Source organism: Heptranchias perlo, chromosome 29, assembly GCF_035084215.1.
Source record: "Heptranchias perlo isolate sHepPer1 chromosome 29, sHepPer1.hap1, whole genome shotgun sequence".
Classification (NCBI taxonomy): domain Eukaryota; kingdom Metazoa; phylum Chordata; class Chondrichthyes; order Hexanchiformes; family Hexanchidae; genus Heptranchias; species Heptranchias perlo.
In genome coordinates, this window is record NC_090353.1 from 3,160,149 (window position 1) to 3,173,895 (window position 13,747).

At 44.3% G+C, this 13,747-nt stretch overlaps 1 protein-coding gene across 2 annotated transcripts in view; it reads right to left on the bottom strand.

The window, feature by feature from the left end:
* Nucleotides 1-13,747, bottom strand: part of rfx2 (regulatory factor X, 2 (influences HLA class II expression)) — a 151,777-nt gene that overhangs the window by 106,803 nt on the left and 31,227 nt on the right. Inside the window, exons 3-4 of one of the 2 annotated variants that reach the window (XM_067967986.1) lie at nucleotides 7,188-7,265; nucleotides 6,667-6,755 (exon numbers count right to left, since the gene is read on the bottom strand). In XM_067967986.1, the coding sequence (XP_067824087.1) occupies nucleotides 6,667-6,755; nucleotides 7,188-7,265 (167 nt within the window). The remainder of the gene's footprint in view (nucleotides 1-6,666; nucleotides 6,756-7,187; nucleotides 7,266-13,747) is intronic. The other variant, XM_067967988.1, reaches the window with a different exon arrangement.

The window sequence follows — 13,747 nt, forward strand, 5'->3', positions numbered from 1 at the left end:
CAGGATTTTGACCCAGCGACGATGAAGGAACGGCGATATATTTCCAAGTCAGGATGGTGTGTGACTTGGAGGGGAATGTGCAGGTGGTGGTGTTCCCATGTGCCTGCTGCCCTTGTCCTTCTAGGTGGTAGAGGTCGCAGGTTTGGGAGGTGCTGTCGAAGAAGCCTTGGCGAGTTGCTGCAGTGCATCCTGTGGATGGTACACACTGCAGCCACTGTGCGCCGGTGGTGAAGGGAGTGAATGTTTAGGGTGGTGAAAGGGGTGCCAATCAAGCAGTCTGCTTTGTCCTGGATGGTGTCCAGCTTCTTGAGTGTTGGAGCTGCACTCATCCAGGCGAGTGGAGAGTTTTCCATCACACTCCTGACTTGTGCCTTGTAGATAGTGGAAAGGCTTTGGGGAGTCAGGAGGTGAGTCACTCGCCACAGAATACCCAGCCTCTGACCTGCTCTTGTAGCCACAGTATTTATAAGGCTGGTTCAGTTAAGTTTTTGGTCAATGGTGACCCCCAGGATGTTGATGGTGCGGGATTCGGCGATGGTAATGCCGTTGAATGTCAAGGGAGGTGGTTAGACTCTCTCTTGGAGATGGTCATTGCCTGGCACTTGTCTGGCGCGAATGTTACTTGCCACTTATGAGCCCAAGCCTGGATGTTATCCAGGTCTTGCGGCATGCGGGCTCAGACTGCTTCATTATTTGAGGGGTTGCGAATGGAACTGAACTCTGTGCAATCGTCAGCGAACATCCGCATTTCTGATCTTATGATGGAGGGAAGGTCATTGATGAAGCAGCTGAAGATGGTTGGGCCTCGGACACTGCCCTGAGGAACTCCTGCAGCAATGTCCTGGGGCTGAGATGATTGGCCTCCAACAACCACTACCATCTTCCTTTGTGCTAGGTATGACTCCAGCCACTGGAGAGTTTTCCCCGATTCCCATTGACTTCAATTTTACTAGGGCTCCTTGGTGCCACACTCGATCAAATGCTGCCTTGATGTCAAGGGCAGTCACTCTCACCTCACCTCTGGAATTCAGCTCTTTTGTCCATGTTTGGACCAAGGCTGTAATGAGGTCTGGAGCAGAGTGGTCCTGGCGGAACCCAAACTGAGCATCGGTGAGCCGGTTATTGGTGAGTAAGTGCCGCTTGATAGCACTGTCGACGACACCATCCATCACTTTGCTGATGATTGAGAGTAGACTGATGGGGCAGTAACTGGCCGGATTGGATTTGTCCTGCTTTTTGTGGACAGGACAAACCTGGGCAATTTTCCACATTGTCGGGTAGATCCCAGTGTTGTAGCTGTACTGGAACAGTTTGGCTAGAGGCGCAGCTAGTTCTGGAGCACAAGTCTTCAGTACTACAGCCGGGATGTTGTCGGGGCCCATAGCCTTTACTGTATCCAGTGCACTCAGCCGTTTCTTGATATCACGTGGAGTGAATCGAATTGGCTGAAGACTGGCTTCTGTGATGGTGGGGATATCGGGAGGAGGCAGAGATGGATCATCCACTCAGCACTTCTGGCTGAAGATGGTTGCAAACGCTTCAGCCTTGTCTTTTGCACTCACGTGCTGGACTCCGCCATCATTGAGGATGGGGATGTTTGCAGAGCCTCCTCCTCCCGTTAGTTGTTTAATTGTCCACCACCATTTACGACTGGATGTGGCAGGACTGCAGAGCTTTGATCTGATCCATTGGTTGTGGAATCGCTTAGCTCTGTCTATAGTATGTTGCTTCCGCTGTTTAGCATGCATGTAGTCCTGAGTTGTAGCTTCACCAGGTTGGCAGCTCATTTTTAGGTATGCCTGGTGCTGCTCCTGGCATGCTCTTCTACACTCCTCATTGAACCAGGGTAACTGGCTTGTTGGTGATGGTGGAGTGAGGAATATGCCGGGCCATGAGGTCACAGATTGCTCTGGAATACAATTCTGCTGCTGCTGATGGCCCACAGTGCCTCATGGATGCCCAGTTTTGAGCTGCTAGATCCGTTCTGAATCTATCCCATTTAGCACGGTGGTAGTGCCACACAACACGTTGGATGGTGTCCTCAGTGCAAAGACGGGACTTCGTCTCCACGTGGACTGTGCGGTGGTCACTCCTACCAATACTGTCATGGACAGATGCATTTGCGACAGGTAGATTGGTGAGGACGGGGTCAAGTAAGTTTTCCCCTCATGCTGGCTCGCTCACCACCTGCCGCAGGCCCAGTCTGGCAGCTATGTCCTTCAGGACTCGGCCAGCTTGGTCAGTCGTGGTGCTACCGAGCCACTCTTGGTGATGGACATTAAAGTCCCCCACCCAGAGTACATTCTGTGCTTCCTCCAAGTGGTGTTCAACATGGAGGAGGACTGATTGATCAGCTGAGGGAGGACGGTAAGTGGTAATCAGCAGGAGGTTTCCTTGCCCATGTTTGACCTGATGCCATGAGATTTCATGAGGACTCCCAGGGCCACTCCCTCCTGACTGTATACCACTGTACCGCCACCTCTGGTGGGTCTGTCCTGCCGGTGGAACAGGACATACCCAGGGATGGTGATGGAAGAGTCTGGGACGTTGGCTGAAAGGTATGATTCTGTGAGTATGGCTATGTCAGGCTGTTGCTTGACTAGTGTGGGACGGCTCTCCCAATTTTGGCACAAGTTACCAGATGTTAGTGAGGAGAACTTTGCAGGGTCGACTGGGCTTGGTTTGTCTTTGTCGTGTCCGGTGCCTCGTGGTCTGTCCGGTTTTATTCTTATTGTGACTTTTTTTAAGCGAAATTTTACAACTGAGTGGCTTGCTCGGCCATTTCAGAGGGCAATTAACAATCAACCACATTGCTGTGGGTCTGGAGTCACATATAGGCCAGACCGGGTAAGGACGGCAGGTTTCCTTCCCTAAAAGGACATTAGTGAACCAGATGGGTTTTTACGACAATCTGGTAGTTTCATGGCCACCGTTACTGATACTAGTATTTTAATTCCAGATTTTATTTAATTAATTGAATTTTTAATTAATTGAATTTAAATTCCCCAGCTGCCGTGGCGAGATTTGAACTCATGACTCTGGATTATTCGTCCAGGCCTCTGGATTACTAGTCCAGTAACATGCCGCTCCTCTAGCCAAGATGTTCCAGTACAGCTACAACACTGGCATCTACCCTACAATGTGGAAAATTGCCCAGGTACGTCCTGTCCACAAAAAGCAGGACAAATCCAATTTGGCCAATTAGCACCCCATCAATCTACTCTCAATCATCAGCAAAGTGATGGAAGGTGTTGTCGACAGTTCTATCAAGTGGCACTTTCTCACCAATGCTCAGTTTGGGTTTCGCCAGGTCCACTCGGCTCCAGACCTCATTACAGCCTTGGTCCAAAATGGACAAAAGAGCTGAATTCCAGAGGTGAGAGTGACTGCCCTTGACATCAAGGCAGCATTTGACCGAGTGGCACCAAGGAGCCCTAGTAAAATTGAAGTCAATGGGAATCAGAGGGAAAACTCTACAGTGGCTGGAGTCATACTTAGCACAAAGGAAGATGGTAGTGGTTGTTGGATCCAATCATCTCAGCCCCAGGGTATTGCTGCAGGAGTTCCTCAGTGCAGTGTCCGAGGCCCAACCAACTTCAGCTGCTTCATCAATGACCTTCCCTCCATCGTAAGGTCAGAAATGGGGATTTTCACTGATGATTGCACAGTATTCAGTTCCATTCGCAACCCCTCAGATAATGAAGCAGTCCGTGCCTGCATGCCACAAGACCTGGACAACATCCAGGCTTGGGCTCGTGAGTGGCAAGTAACATTCGCACCAGACAATAACCGTCTCCAACAAGAGAGAGTCTAACAACCTCCCCTTGACATTCAACGGCATTACCATCGCCGAATCCCCCACCATCAACATTCTGGGGGACACCATTGACCAGAAACTTAACTGGACCAGCCACATAAATACTGTGGCTGCAAGAACAGGTCAGAGGCTGGGTATTCTGCAGCAAGTGACTCACCTCCTGACTCCCCAAAGCCTTTCCACCATCTACAAGGCACAAGTCAGGAGTGTAATGGAATACTCTCCACTTGTCTAGATGAGTGCAGCTCTAACAACACTCAAGAAGCTCGACACCATCCAGGACAAAGCAGCCCGCTTGATTGGCACCCCATCCACCACCCTAAACATTCACTCCCTTCACCACTGGCGCACCATGGCTGCAGTGTGTACCATCTACAGGATGCACTGCAGCAGCTCACCAAGGCTTCTTCGACAGCACTTCGCAAACCCGCGACCTCTACCACCTAGCAGGACAATGGCAGCAGGCACATGGGAACACCACCACCTGCACGTTCCCCTCCAAGTCACACACCATCCCAACTTTGAAGCATATCGCTGTTCCTTCATCGTCGCTGGGTCAAAATCCTGGGACTCCCTTCCTAACAGCACTGTGGGAGAACCTTCACCACACGGACTGCAGTGGTTAAAGGCGGCGGCTCACCATCACCTTCTCAAGGGCAATTCGGGATGGCCAGTGACGCCCACATTCCATGAACGAATAATAAAAAAAATCCTGGGCATGCTATGATACATTAGGGCAAGTGAAAGCACTCAGCAGGATACTGGACTCATCTACATCAGTAATCTGCAATATGGAAGCCAAAAAAGGGTAAAAGAAGCCAAAAACCTAAACAGGAACTGTTGGAAAATGCAATGAGTAACCCTGTGACTTTTTTCCCTTAATTGTTCAATGTGTTGTATTTATTCGGTGATAACTTTTGACTGGGATTTTCCACTTCTGTGCTCACCAGCCTGTGATTGTGATATTAAAATGAATGAACGACAGCAGGAAGTAAACAATCTCCATCTTTATAGTGAGCAGCACACTCTTGGTGTTTGGGTGGGGGGGGGGGGGTGCGGTTGGAGAGGAGTTTTCCAGAGCATTTTTTTCTCTTTAACGGCCCTGGGTTTTTGCCTCTCCCAGGAGATTACATGACTGCGGGAGGGGCTGGGGGAAGAAGTATTTAGCCATGATGGTCTGGTCATCATGGTGTGGGCAGGCTTGATGGACCAGCTAATCTTCTCCTGCCTGTCAATTTTGTATGTTCATTGTGTACGCTACTGCGGGTGAGAAATCAGAGGCTGCACAGCACTCATTTATTTTTGATTGAAAATGAATTAAACAACCAATCACATTCTATCAGAAGCTGCAATACAAAAATGGTTCTGGAAACAAACTGTCTTTTTAGTTATAGTTCTGGGATTCGACTGATTCTGGCATCTGAAGAATCAATAAGCTGAACAGCGTCACTGGTCATTCTTAATTACCTTTGATCACTTTCATTTTAAGATTCCGATTATATTAGTCAATTTTTAATCCCAACCCTGATCCATCAAGATGTTTGTCCCACTTTTTGTTCATCACAATATCACCCCCACCCACCAATTGATGCAAGGTTATAAAAATGTTATCTTGGCACAGTTGGCAGCGAGTTAGAAGGTTGTGGTTTCAAATTTAACTGCAGGATTGAGCACAAAATCTCGGTGATGCCGCACAGTGAGATGTCGTGTTCTTCAGATGAGACATTAAGCCAAGGTCCTATGGCACCACCACTATAATTATACAGAGCCCTGATTAAACCTCATCTGAAATACCGTGTTCAGTTTTGGGCATCCCACTTTGGAAGAATAAGCTGGCCTTCAAGCAGTCAAGTGACAATTCACTAGGATGAAACAACTAAGTTATGATCAAACTGGGTATACTTGGGTTCTGTTCCCTGGAGATGAAGAGGCTAAGCAGGGATCAGATTGAAACACTTAAAATTATGATGGGAACTGACAGGGTAAATAGGAAACAACTCTTTCCTGTAGCAGGGGAATGCATAGAATTTACAGCACAGAAACAGGCCATTTGGCCCAACTGGTCTATGCCGGTGTTTATGCTCCACACAAACCTCCTCCCACCCTACTTCATGCAATCCGATCAGCATATCCTTCTATTCCTTTCACCCTCATGTGCTTATCTAGCTTCCCCTTAAGCGCAGCTATGCTAGTCACGTCCACTACTCCATGTGGGAGCACATTCCACATTCTAACCACTTTCTGGATAAAGAAGTTTCTCCTGAATTCCTTATTGGATTTATTAGTGATTATTTTATATTTATGGGGCCCCTAGTTTTGGACTCTCCCACAAGTAAAAAGATCTTCTCTACTCCTACCCTATCAAACCCTTTCATAATTTTGAAGATCTCTATTAGGTTACCCCTCAACCTTCTCTTTTCGAGAGAAAAGAGCCCCACCCTGTTCAGCCTTTCCTGGTAAGTATAACCTCTGCGTTCTGGTATCATCCTTGTAAATCTTTTTTGCATCTTCTCCGGTGCCTCTATATCCTTTTTGTAATACGGAGACCAGAACTGTGCACTGTACTCTTAAGTGTACGGAACAAGGGGAGATAAGCTTAGAATTTGAGCTTAAGACAGTTCAAATTAAATCTAGAAGAAACATCTCACTAAGAGTGAAAAGATCGTGGAACACACTACTCCAGATGCAAAGTCAACTCAGGCGTTTAAAACAAAGATAGAAACTTATTTGGGAAGTTGGAGTATTAAGGGATATAGAGAAAAGGCAGAGAATTGAGGTTATAAAAATAGAGCTACCAAGACTAATAGAAATGGCGACAGTGCAGGGTCGATCAAACTTGGGTCACTTACATGGTCCCATTGGCATAGACTGCATCCCCTCCCTCCACATATTGAACTTGTGATGGATAAACATGTTGGACCGACTGCACCTGTTGGACCTAAAACAAATACAGAAAATATTAACCAAGCCTAGCTTAGAATCTTGCAGCACTCAGTATTTTACATTAGCCCAAGGCCATCTTCAAGTAAGGTTGCTTTTCAGCCTCTTTCCCATCTTTTTCATACAATTCTCAAGGAGCCATCCAGGTCACACCGGAAGAACAGTTATCTTGGATAAAGTGCCAGAGGGCACCTGATACCCATGAAACCATACCCACATGAGTCATGGCATTGGGAGAGGGGAGAAAAGTGGAGGCAAAGATCAGTGAACCACAGACAGACACAAAGTCTTGCACCTCTAAGGAACTTAAATCAGTTTAGTTCTGCACTACAGGTCACGGAGACGATCAGTAAAATAAAAGTATGAAGGTTGTGGGTGGATTAGGTTCGGTCATACTGCTGCCTCCTTCAGGTTTATAGCCCTTTCTTACCTGCTGCACTCTCTGAACCTGAAGCTGCTGTACCTGGCCTCCTTTCTGAGCAGAGCCCGTTGCCTGGACCACCAGCCGCTGTGGGCAATAAAGAGCAAAGGTAAGCTACTGTCTCCTTAAATTATCTGTTGAGGCTGCAAGGTTAAACTTATCATTTTATTCGTTGGTCCAAGTTTAAAGGGATTTTTTTTAAAAATCTGTCCTCCTGCACCAATGATAATTCCCAATCTAGAGGGTGGGACAGCCACCTATTCCTAGGCTTCTGATATTAGATTTATGAGTGTACTTCCTGGTCACTTGGCCCCTCATTTTCCCGTTGCCTCCAGGAACTTGCCTAGCTTATACTTGGCAACCCCTCAGTGCCTTGGGATATTGGCATGGAAAGGCTTCGTACATCCATCTGAAAGTTCTCTCCCCAATATTTTAAATGAGATTTTAATCCATTTATTTTAAATAGGTTAATTCCTCTGCTGGGGGAATTTCAGATGAATGCATTAAGCCCTTGTATTGGAAGGTGCCATTGCATAGTTTCAGAACTGGTGTCTGAATTTAATTGGAGAATGGTGCTGTGCATTAGAATGCCGAGTCCATTTGTCCAGTCTCTCTCAAATACAGGTTAATGGCCTGAAACAAATTTCTGAGATTGGGAGCCATCAGTTACCGGAGGACATAGGCCTATGGGACAAGCTGACTCCAATTCAGCACAAATCAAGAACTGCACTCAAGGACTGAAGGGGCAACAGTTTGGGCTATGGAAACTTTACCCTGCTACACTGGGGATTGAACTTCAGCACAATGTCACAATAATGTAGGAGAACTCTACGCTGCATCTGACCTGCAGTACACCAGACAAATTGGTCCAGCATGCCTGCTCTTTCCACAGATCATATACAATGTAGTTTAATATGGATTCCCTCACTGCCAAAGGTAATCAAGTGAAACTCCAGCATACAACAGACCCCACATCGGTGAAAGCCAACCACCCCTCCCCAGCAGCAACACACAAATACCATGGATCATTCTACCAGTCTTCACTTATCCAAATAACATTCAATCCTATTCCCAGATACTTATCCAGCACTGTGAAAGAGGTTAATCAACACGACTACTGTCAAGCTGTTCGTATATTCATAGAGCTTTACAGCACAGAAACAGGCCATTTGGTCCAACAGGTCTCTGCCGGGGTTTATGCTCCATACGAGCCTCCTCCCACCTTATTTCATCTCACCCTTTCAGCATATCCTTCTATTCCTTTCTCCCTCATGTACTTATCTAGCTTCCCTTTAAAGTCATCTATGCTTTCGCCAAAACCACTCCATGTGGTAGCAAGTTCCAATTTCTCACCACTCTGAGTAAAGATGTTTCTCCTGAATCCCTTATTGGATTTATTAGTGATTATCTTATATTTATGGCCCTTAGTTTTGGACTCCCCCACAAGTGGAAGCATCTTCTCTGTCCACCCTATCGAAGCCTTTCATAATCTTGAAGACCTCCATCAGGTCACCTTTCAGTCCTCTCTTTTCTAGAGAAAAGAGCCCCAAGCCTGTTCAGTCTTTTCTGAATATCCACTATTCTGGGAAAAGGAAAATTCTTTAAACCTGATGTTCAGTAAATTTTTTAAAAATTCATTTTCGGGATGTGGGCATCGCTGGCAAGGCCGGCATTTATTGCCCATCCCTAGTTGCTTTTGAGTGGCTTCCTTGGCCATTTCAGAGGGCAGTTAAGAGCCAACCATGTTTGCATAGGACTGGAGTCACATATAGACCAGACCGGGTAAGGACGGCAGGTTTTCTTCCCTAAAGGACATAAGTGAACCAGTTGGGTTTTTACGACAATCCAACAGCTTCATGGTCACTTTTACTGTTACCAGCTTTTTAGTTCCAGGTTTTCAAAAAAATATATTTTTTTAAAAACTGATTTCAAATCTTACAAGAGTAGTTTGAGAATTTGAACTAATTTTCTCTGGATTACACAGAATTACATAAAATGTGCAGCACAGAAACAGGCCATTCGGCCTAACAGGTCTATGCTGGTTTTATACTCCACACGAGCCTCCTTCCACCCCTCTTCATCTCACCCTATTACCATATCCTTCTATTCCTTTCTCCCTCATGTGTTTATCTAGCTTCCCCTTAAATGCATCTATGCTATTCACCTCAACTACTCCTTGTGGTAGCGAATTCCACATTCTAACCACTCTCTAGGTAAAGAAGTTTCTTCTGAATTTATTAGTGGATTTATTAGTGACTAATCTTCTCCTCTACATCTACCCTATTAAACCCTTTCATAATCTTAAAGAACTCTATTAGGTCACGCCCCAGCCTGTTCAATCTTTCCTGATAGCATTGAGAGGTTACACCTGATATCATTATAGTAAATCTTTTTCGCACTTTCTCGAGTGCATCTATATCCTTTCTAGAATATGGAGACCAGAACTGCTCACAGTACTCCAAGTGTAGTCTAACCATGGTTCTTTACAAGTTTAACATAACTTCCTTGCTTTTCAATTCTATCCCTCTAGAAATGAATCCCAGTGCTTGGTTTGCTTTTTTTTTTAAAAAAACGGCCTTATTAACCTGGTTCGCTACTTTGTATCCCCAGATCCCTCTGCTTCTCTACCCCATTTATTAGTAGTCCAGGCCTCTGGATTACTAGTCCAGTAACATAATCACCTCACTATCGTACCCTTCTAAACCCTTGTGACCTTATACCCTCCAGTATATTTCTTCTTTAAAAAAAGCACACCAATTCTCTCCGTTCCTCCCCTGTAGATGATAACTCCACAATCAGTAGTGGCCCCCTCATGACTTGCACAAGTTGCTGTTTCTCACTTGTGAAACTGGACAATGTTTTGTCAGCATGCTATGCCACTGAGGGGGCATCACAGCAAAGCTCGACCCTGGCCTCACATGTTTCCAACAGGGTTCACTGGATAGAGATCACGAAAAGGACTATGAGGCCAACTGTAGTGTCCTCCCAATGCTGCTCTGGCTAAATCAGACTGAGGACCAAATCTGTCCAAATGGCTCAGTGCTACACTACACCGTGTATTTACACACTGACTCATCAAGGAGGCTGTTCCTTTAGTTCTGCACTTGCTGTCCAAGTCAGAAAGCCTGCTTGCATCTATATTATTCCACCCTCTCAACATTTCAAAGATTTGAATCATGTCCCACTCAATCATTTCTCCTTCTCCTCTCCCCTTCTGCAAGTCTTTCTGCATAATTTAGAGTCCCAAGTCCTAGAATTATCCTCGTCCCTCTTTTCTAAATCTGCTCAAGTGTAGGAAGGGTGTCCAAATTGTAAACAATATTCCAAATGCAGCCTCACCAGTGATTTATACAAGGTTATAATGTTAAAACTCTCAACATGCATCCAAAGCACCAACACACTTAACCCAAGACAGCTAAAGGTTACTCGATGACTGTCAGAAATTAAATTCCAGTCTTTAGCTTAGTTAACACTGGAGGAGACACCTTTTCAGAATCAAATTGCTTGAAACCCAACAGAAAAAAGATGCATAAAGTATATAGACTCCACCTCTTAGACTGTGCTAAATGACTATACACGTTCAGCCTACAAGTCATCCTAATCATTAGCGTTATCCATACACCAAATGGAAAGGACTTCAGTTAGCCTCTGGGACACAACACAAAGACTTACTCCAAGATAAGGGGATTCCTTTCATTAATTTCACAGGCCTGAGAATTTGTCTCAGTGAAACCTTTCATGAGAACATTTGGAAATTAGTTCAAACTCGAGTTTTATTGCTATTTTAAAACATCACAAACCTCAGTCACCATCACACAGAGGGTCGCCCAATAGTTTTTGTTTTTGTGAAACAGAAATCTCTATTTGCAAATTGTGAGCAATAATGCATCAGACTGGATGCATGCCCCTACAGTTTAATTGTTTATATCCTACTGTATAGAACACCACAGCAAACAAACAGTATTCTTCATCTTTCAATACTGAAACCTTCTAATCAGCCCCTGACATTACTTTATAATCTATATTGGACAGTGTTTCCTGGGTAATTGACAACAGATTCCTTCTTAATAAAAGCCTATAGTAATAAAGTCACCTGCGTTAATCTTTGTAAATGTCATCTGGCATATCAACTACAAGTACAGCACCTGCTGTAAAAACAGACTAGAACCCCCTCCCCCACACGTAAAATGAAAGACAGCAGTAATTATATGTAGAACAAACACAGACTCTGCACTGTTGTAGGTTTTGCCCACTTTTGCCAAGGCTTTTTGATAGGAATCTGTAAGTTACATTTGAACACCAGTCACCCTTAGTGCCTTCCACCAAGCGAGGTCCTCTGAGAAGTCATTCTGTACTATCTGTGCTAAGAAGCTTGACTAAAAGCCTTTCATTTAATAGTTCATGGAAGAAGCAGAAAATTTTAAAGGAAAGATATTTTATATTTGTGCGACATCTGTAAATACAACTAGATTGGAGCCTCAGCGACACGGGGACATGGAAGATAAATTACACTGGAGGCACTGGTTTCATTTATGTATTTATATAGTGATCAGAGCAGAGGACTTCAGACAGGACTACTGTTAGCTAAGGAACTGAAGGGAAGAGTGAACTTGAGTGTGAAAAGTTCACACGTGATACATGACTTTCACTGGGCAACACAAGAGAGATAGCCGAGAACAGGGGCCAATGAGAGGATCTTATGGAAGTAATAGTGGAGGCAGAGGGCAACAGCAGAGACAGGAATTGGGTTACAGAAACAAGAGACTGTAAGAAAGACATGAGAAGCAGTGCAATACCAGCACTTATTGAGGGACTTCAATTTACCATAGAGAGATTGGAAAATCTGTAAAGGATGTAATAAGAGAGAAAACACAATCCTGGACAAAATATTGGATTGTTACAGGAACAATTAGTCAAGGAATCCTCCCCAAGCAGTGATGTTGAACCCAATATTAAGCAACAACCAGGAGAAATAAGTACCGTAGCCTAATTATCATACTGGACCAGGAATCTAGAGGTCATGACTTCAAATCCCACCACGGCAAGTTGCGAAATTGAACTGAATAAATCTGGTCACTCATGGGCTAGCGCCAGAAAATGACCACAACCCCAACTGCTTCACAATTGGACTTTCAAAAGGTGTTTGATAAAGTGCCACATAATAGACTTGTTAGCAAAATTGAAGCCCATGGGATTAAAGCAGCAGTGGCAGCACAGATACGAAATTGGCTAAGAGACAGAAAGCAGGAAGTTGTGGTGGATAGTTGTTTTACAGACTAGAGGGAAATATACAGTGGTGTCCCCCAGGGGTCAGTATTGGGACCACTGCTCTTTGATATATATTAATGACCTGGACTTGGGTATAGGGCACATAATTTCAACGTTTGCAGATGACAAAATTCAGAAGTGTAGTAAACAGTGAAGAGGATAGTAACAGACTTCAGGAGGACATAGACAGACTGGTAAAATGGGCAGACACATGGCAGATGAAATTTGATGCAGAGAAGTGTGAAGTTTTGGTAGGAAGAATGAGGAGAGGCAATATAAACTAAATGGTACAATTTTAAAGGGGGTGCAGGAACAGAAACACCTGGGGGTGCACATACACAAAGCAACATTAAAAGAGAGAGATCCACTCTTTCTCCCCCTTCCCCGCTTGCTTTTCAAAGTTTATAGAACACAAAACAGGTGTATAATCAGAAAAGAGAGGGGAAAAAAAGGACTGGTACACAGAGTTCATGTTTTTTAACATTTAATAATGAATTTTACCTCAGTAAAGCTTTTGAAGTTTGTCTTTTAGCTTATGAAACAATTACTTTTCAGTTCAACAGTTTATTGCTTAAGAATAAAACACTCGAGTGCAGCTGACTGAACAGTACTGGTGAATCCCAGGGCGTTAGGTGGAGTGCCCACGGTCAGGCCGCACAGTCCAAATTCAGCTCAGAGTGTCACAGCTCTGGGCAAAAATAACTCAAGCCCAGGTTTTTGGGAAATACTGAGGCCTTCAAGTAAAAGCTTTAATGAAGGCTTGAAAAGACATTTTAAAAACAATTCAATGTATGTCATCATGTCACTATGTAATTTTTAAAATTTCTTATTATATTAGATATTAGAAATTTCAATTATAGAGAGAAAATTTCAGAAAGCATGTTGAAAGAATGAGAACCCAAGTCCAGATTGTGCAATCAGTGATGAGTTTACACAGGCATTTTCCATTATAAATGCAGACATAAGAATTTAAATGAAAACAGTGGACACGAAAAGTGTGAAAAAAGTGATGACAGGAAGCCAACTGGCACAGATCTAGGATTTTATTTCTAACAGCTAAAGATATTCACAGCAAGCAGGTGGAGACAGAGATAGTGAGGCCATTGAAAGATCTTAAATGTGACATATCACAGTGACCAAGAGATAACAAGTATACTAAATTAACTCTTCTTTTCTATGTTCATGAAGGAGACCACAGGTAGTCTTCCTAACATGAAGTTGAATTCTCAGGGGGCACAGCGGGAAGTACTAAAAGAAATGGAAGTTTCAGATAAAACTGCCATTGATAGGCTGAGGAAGTT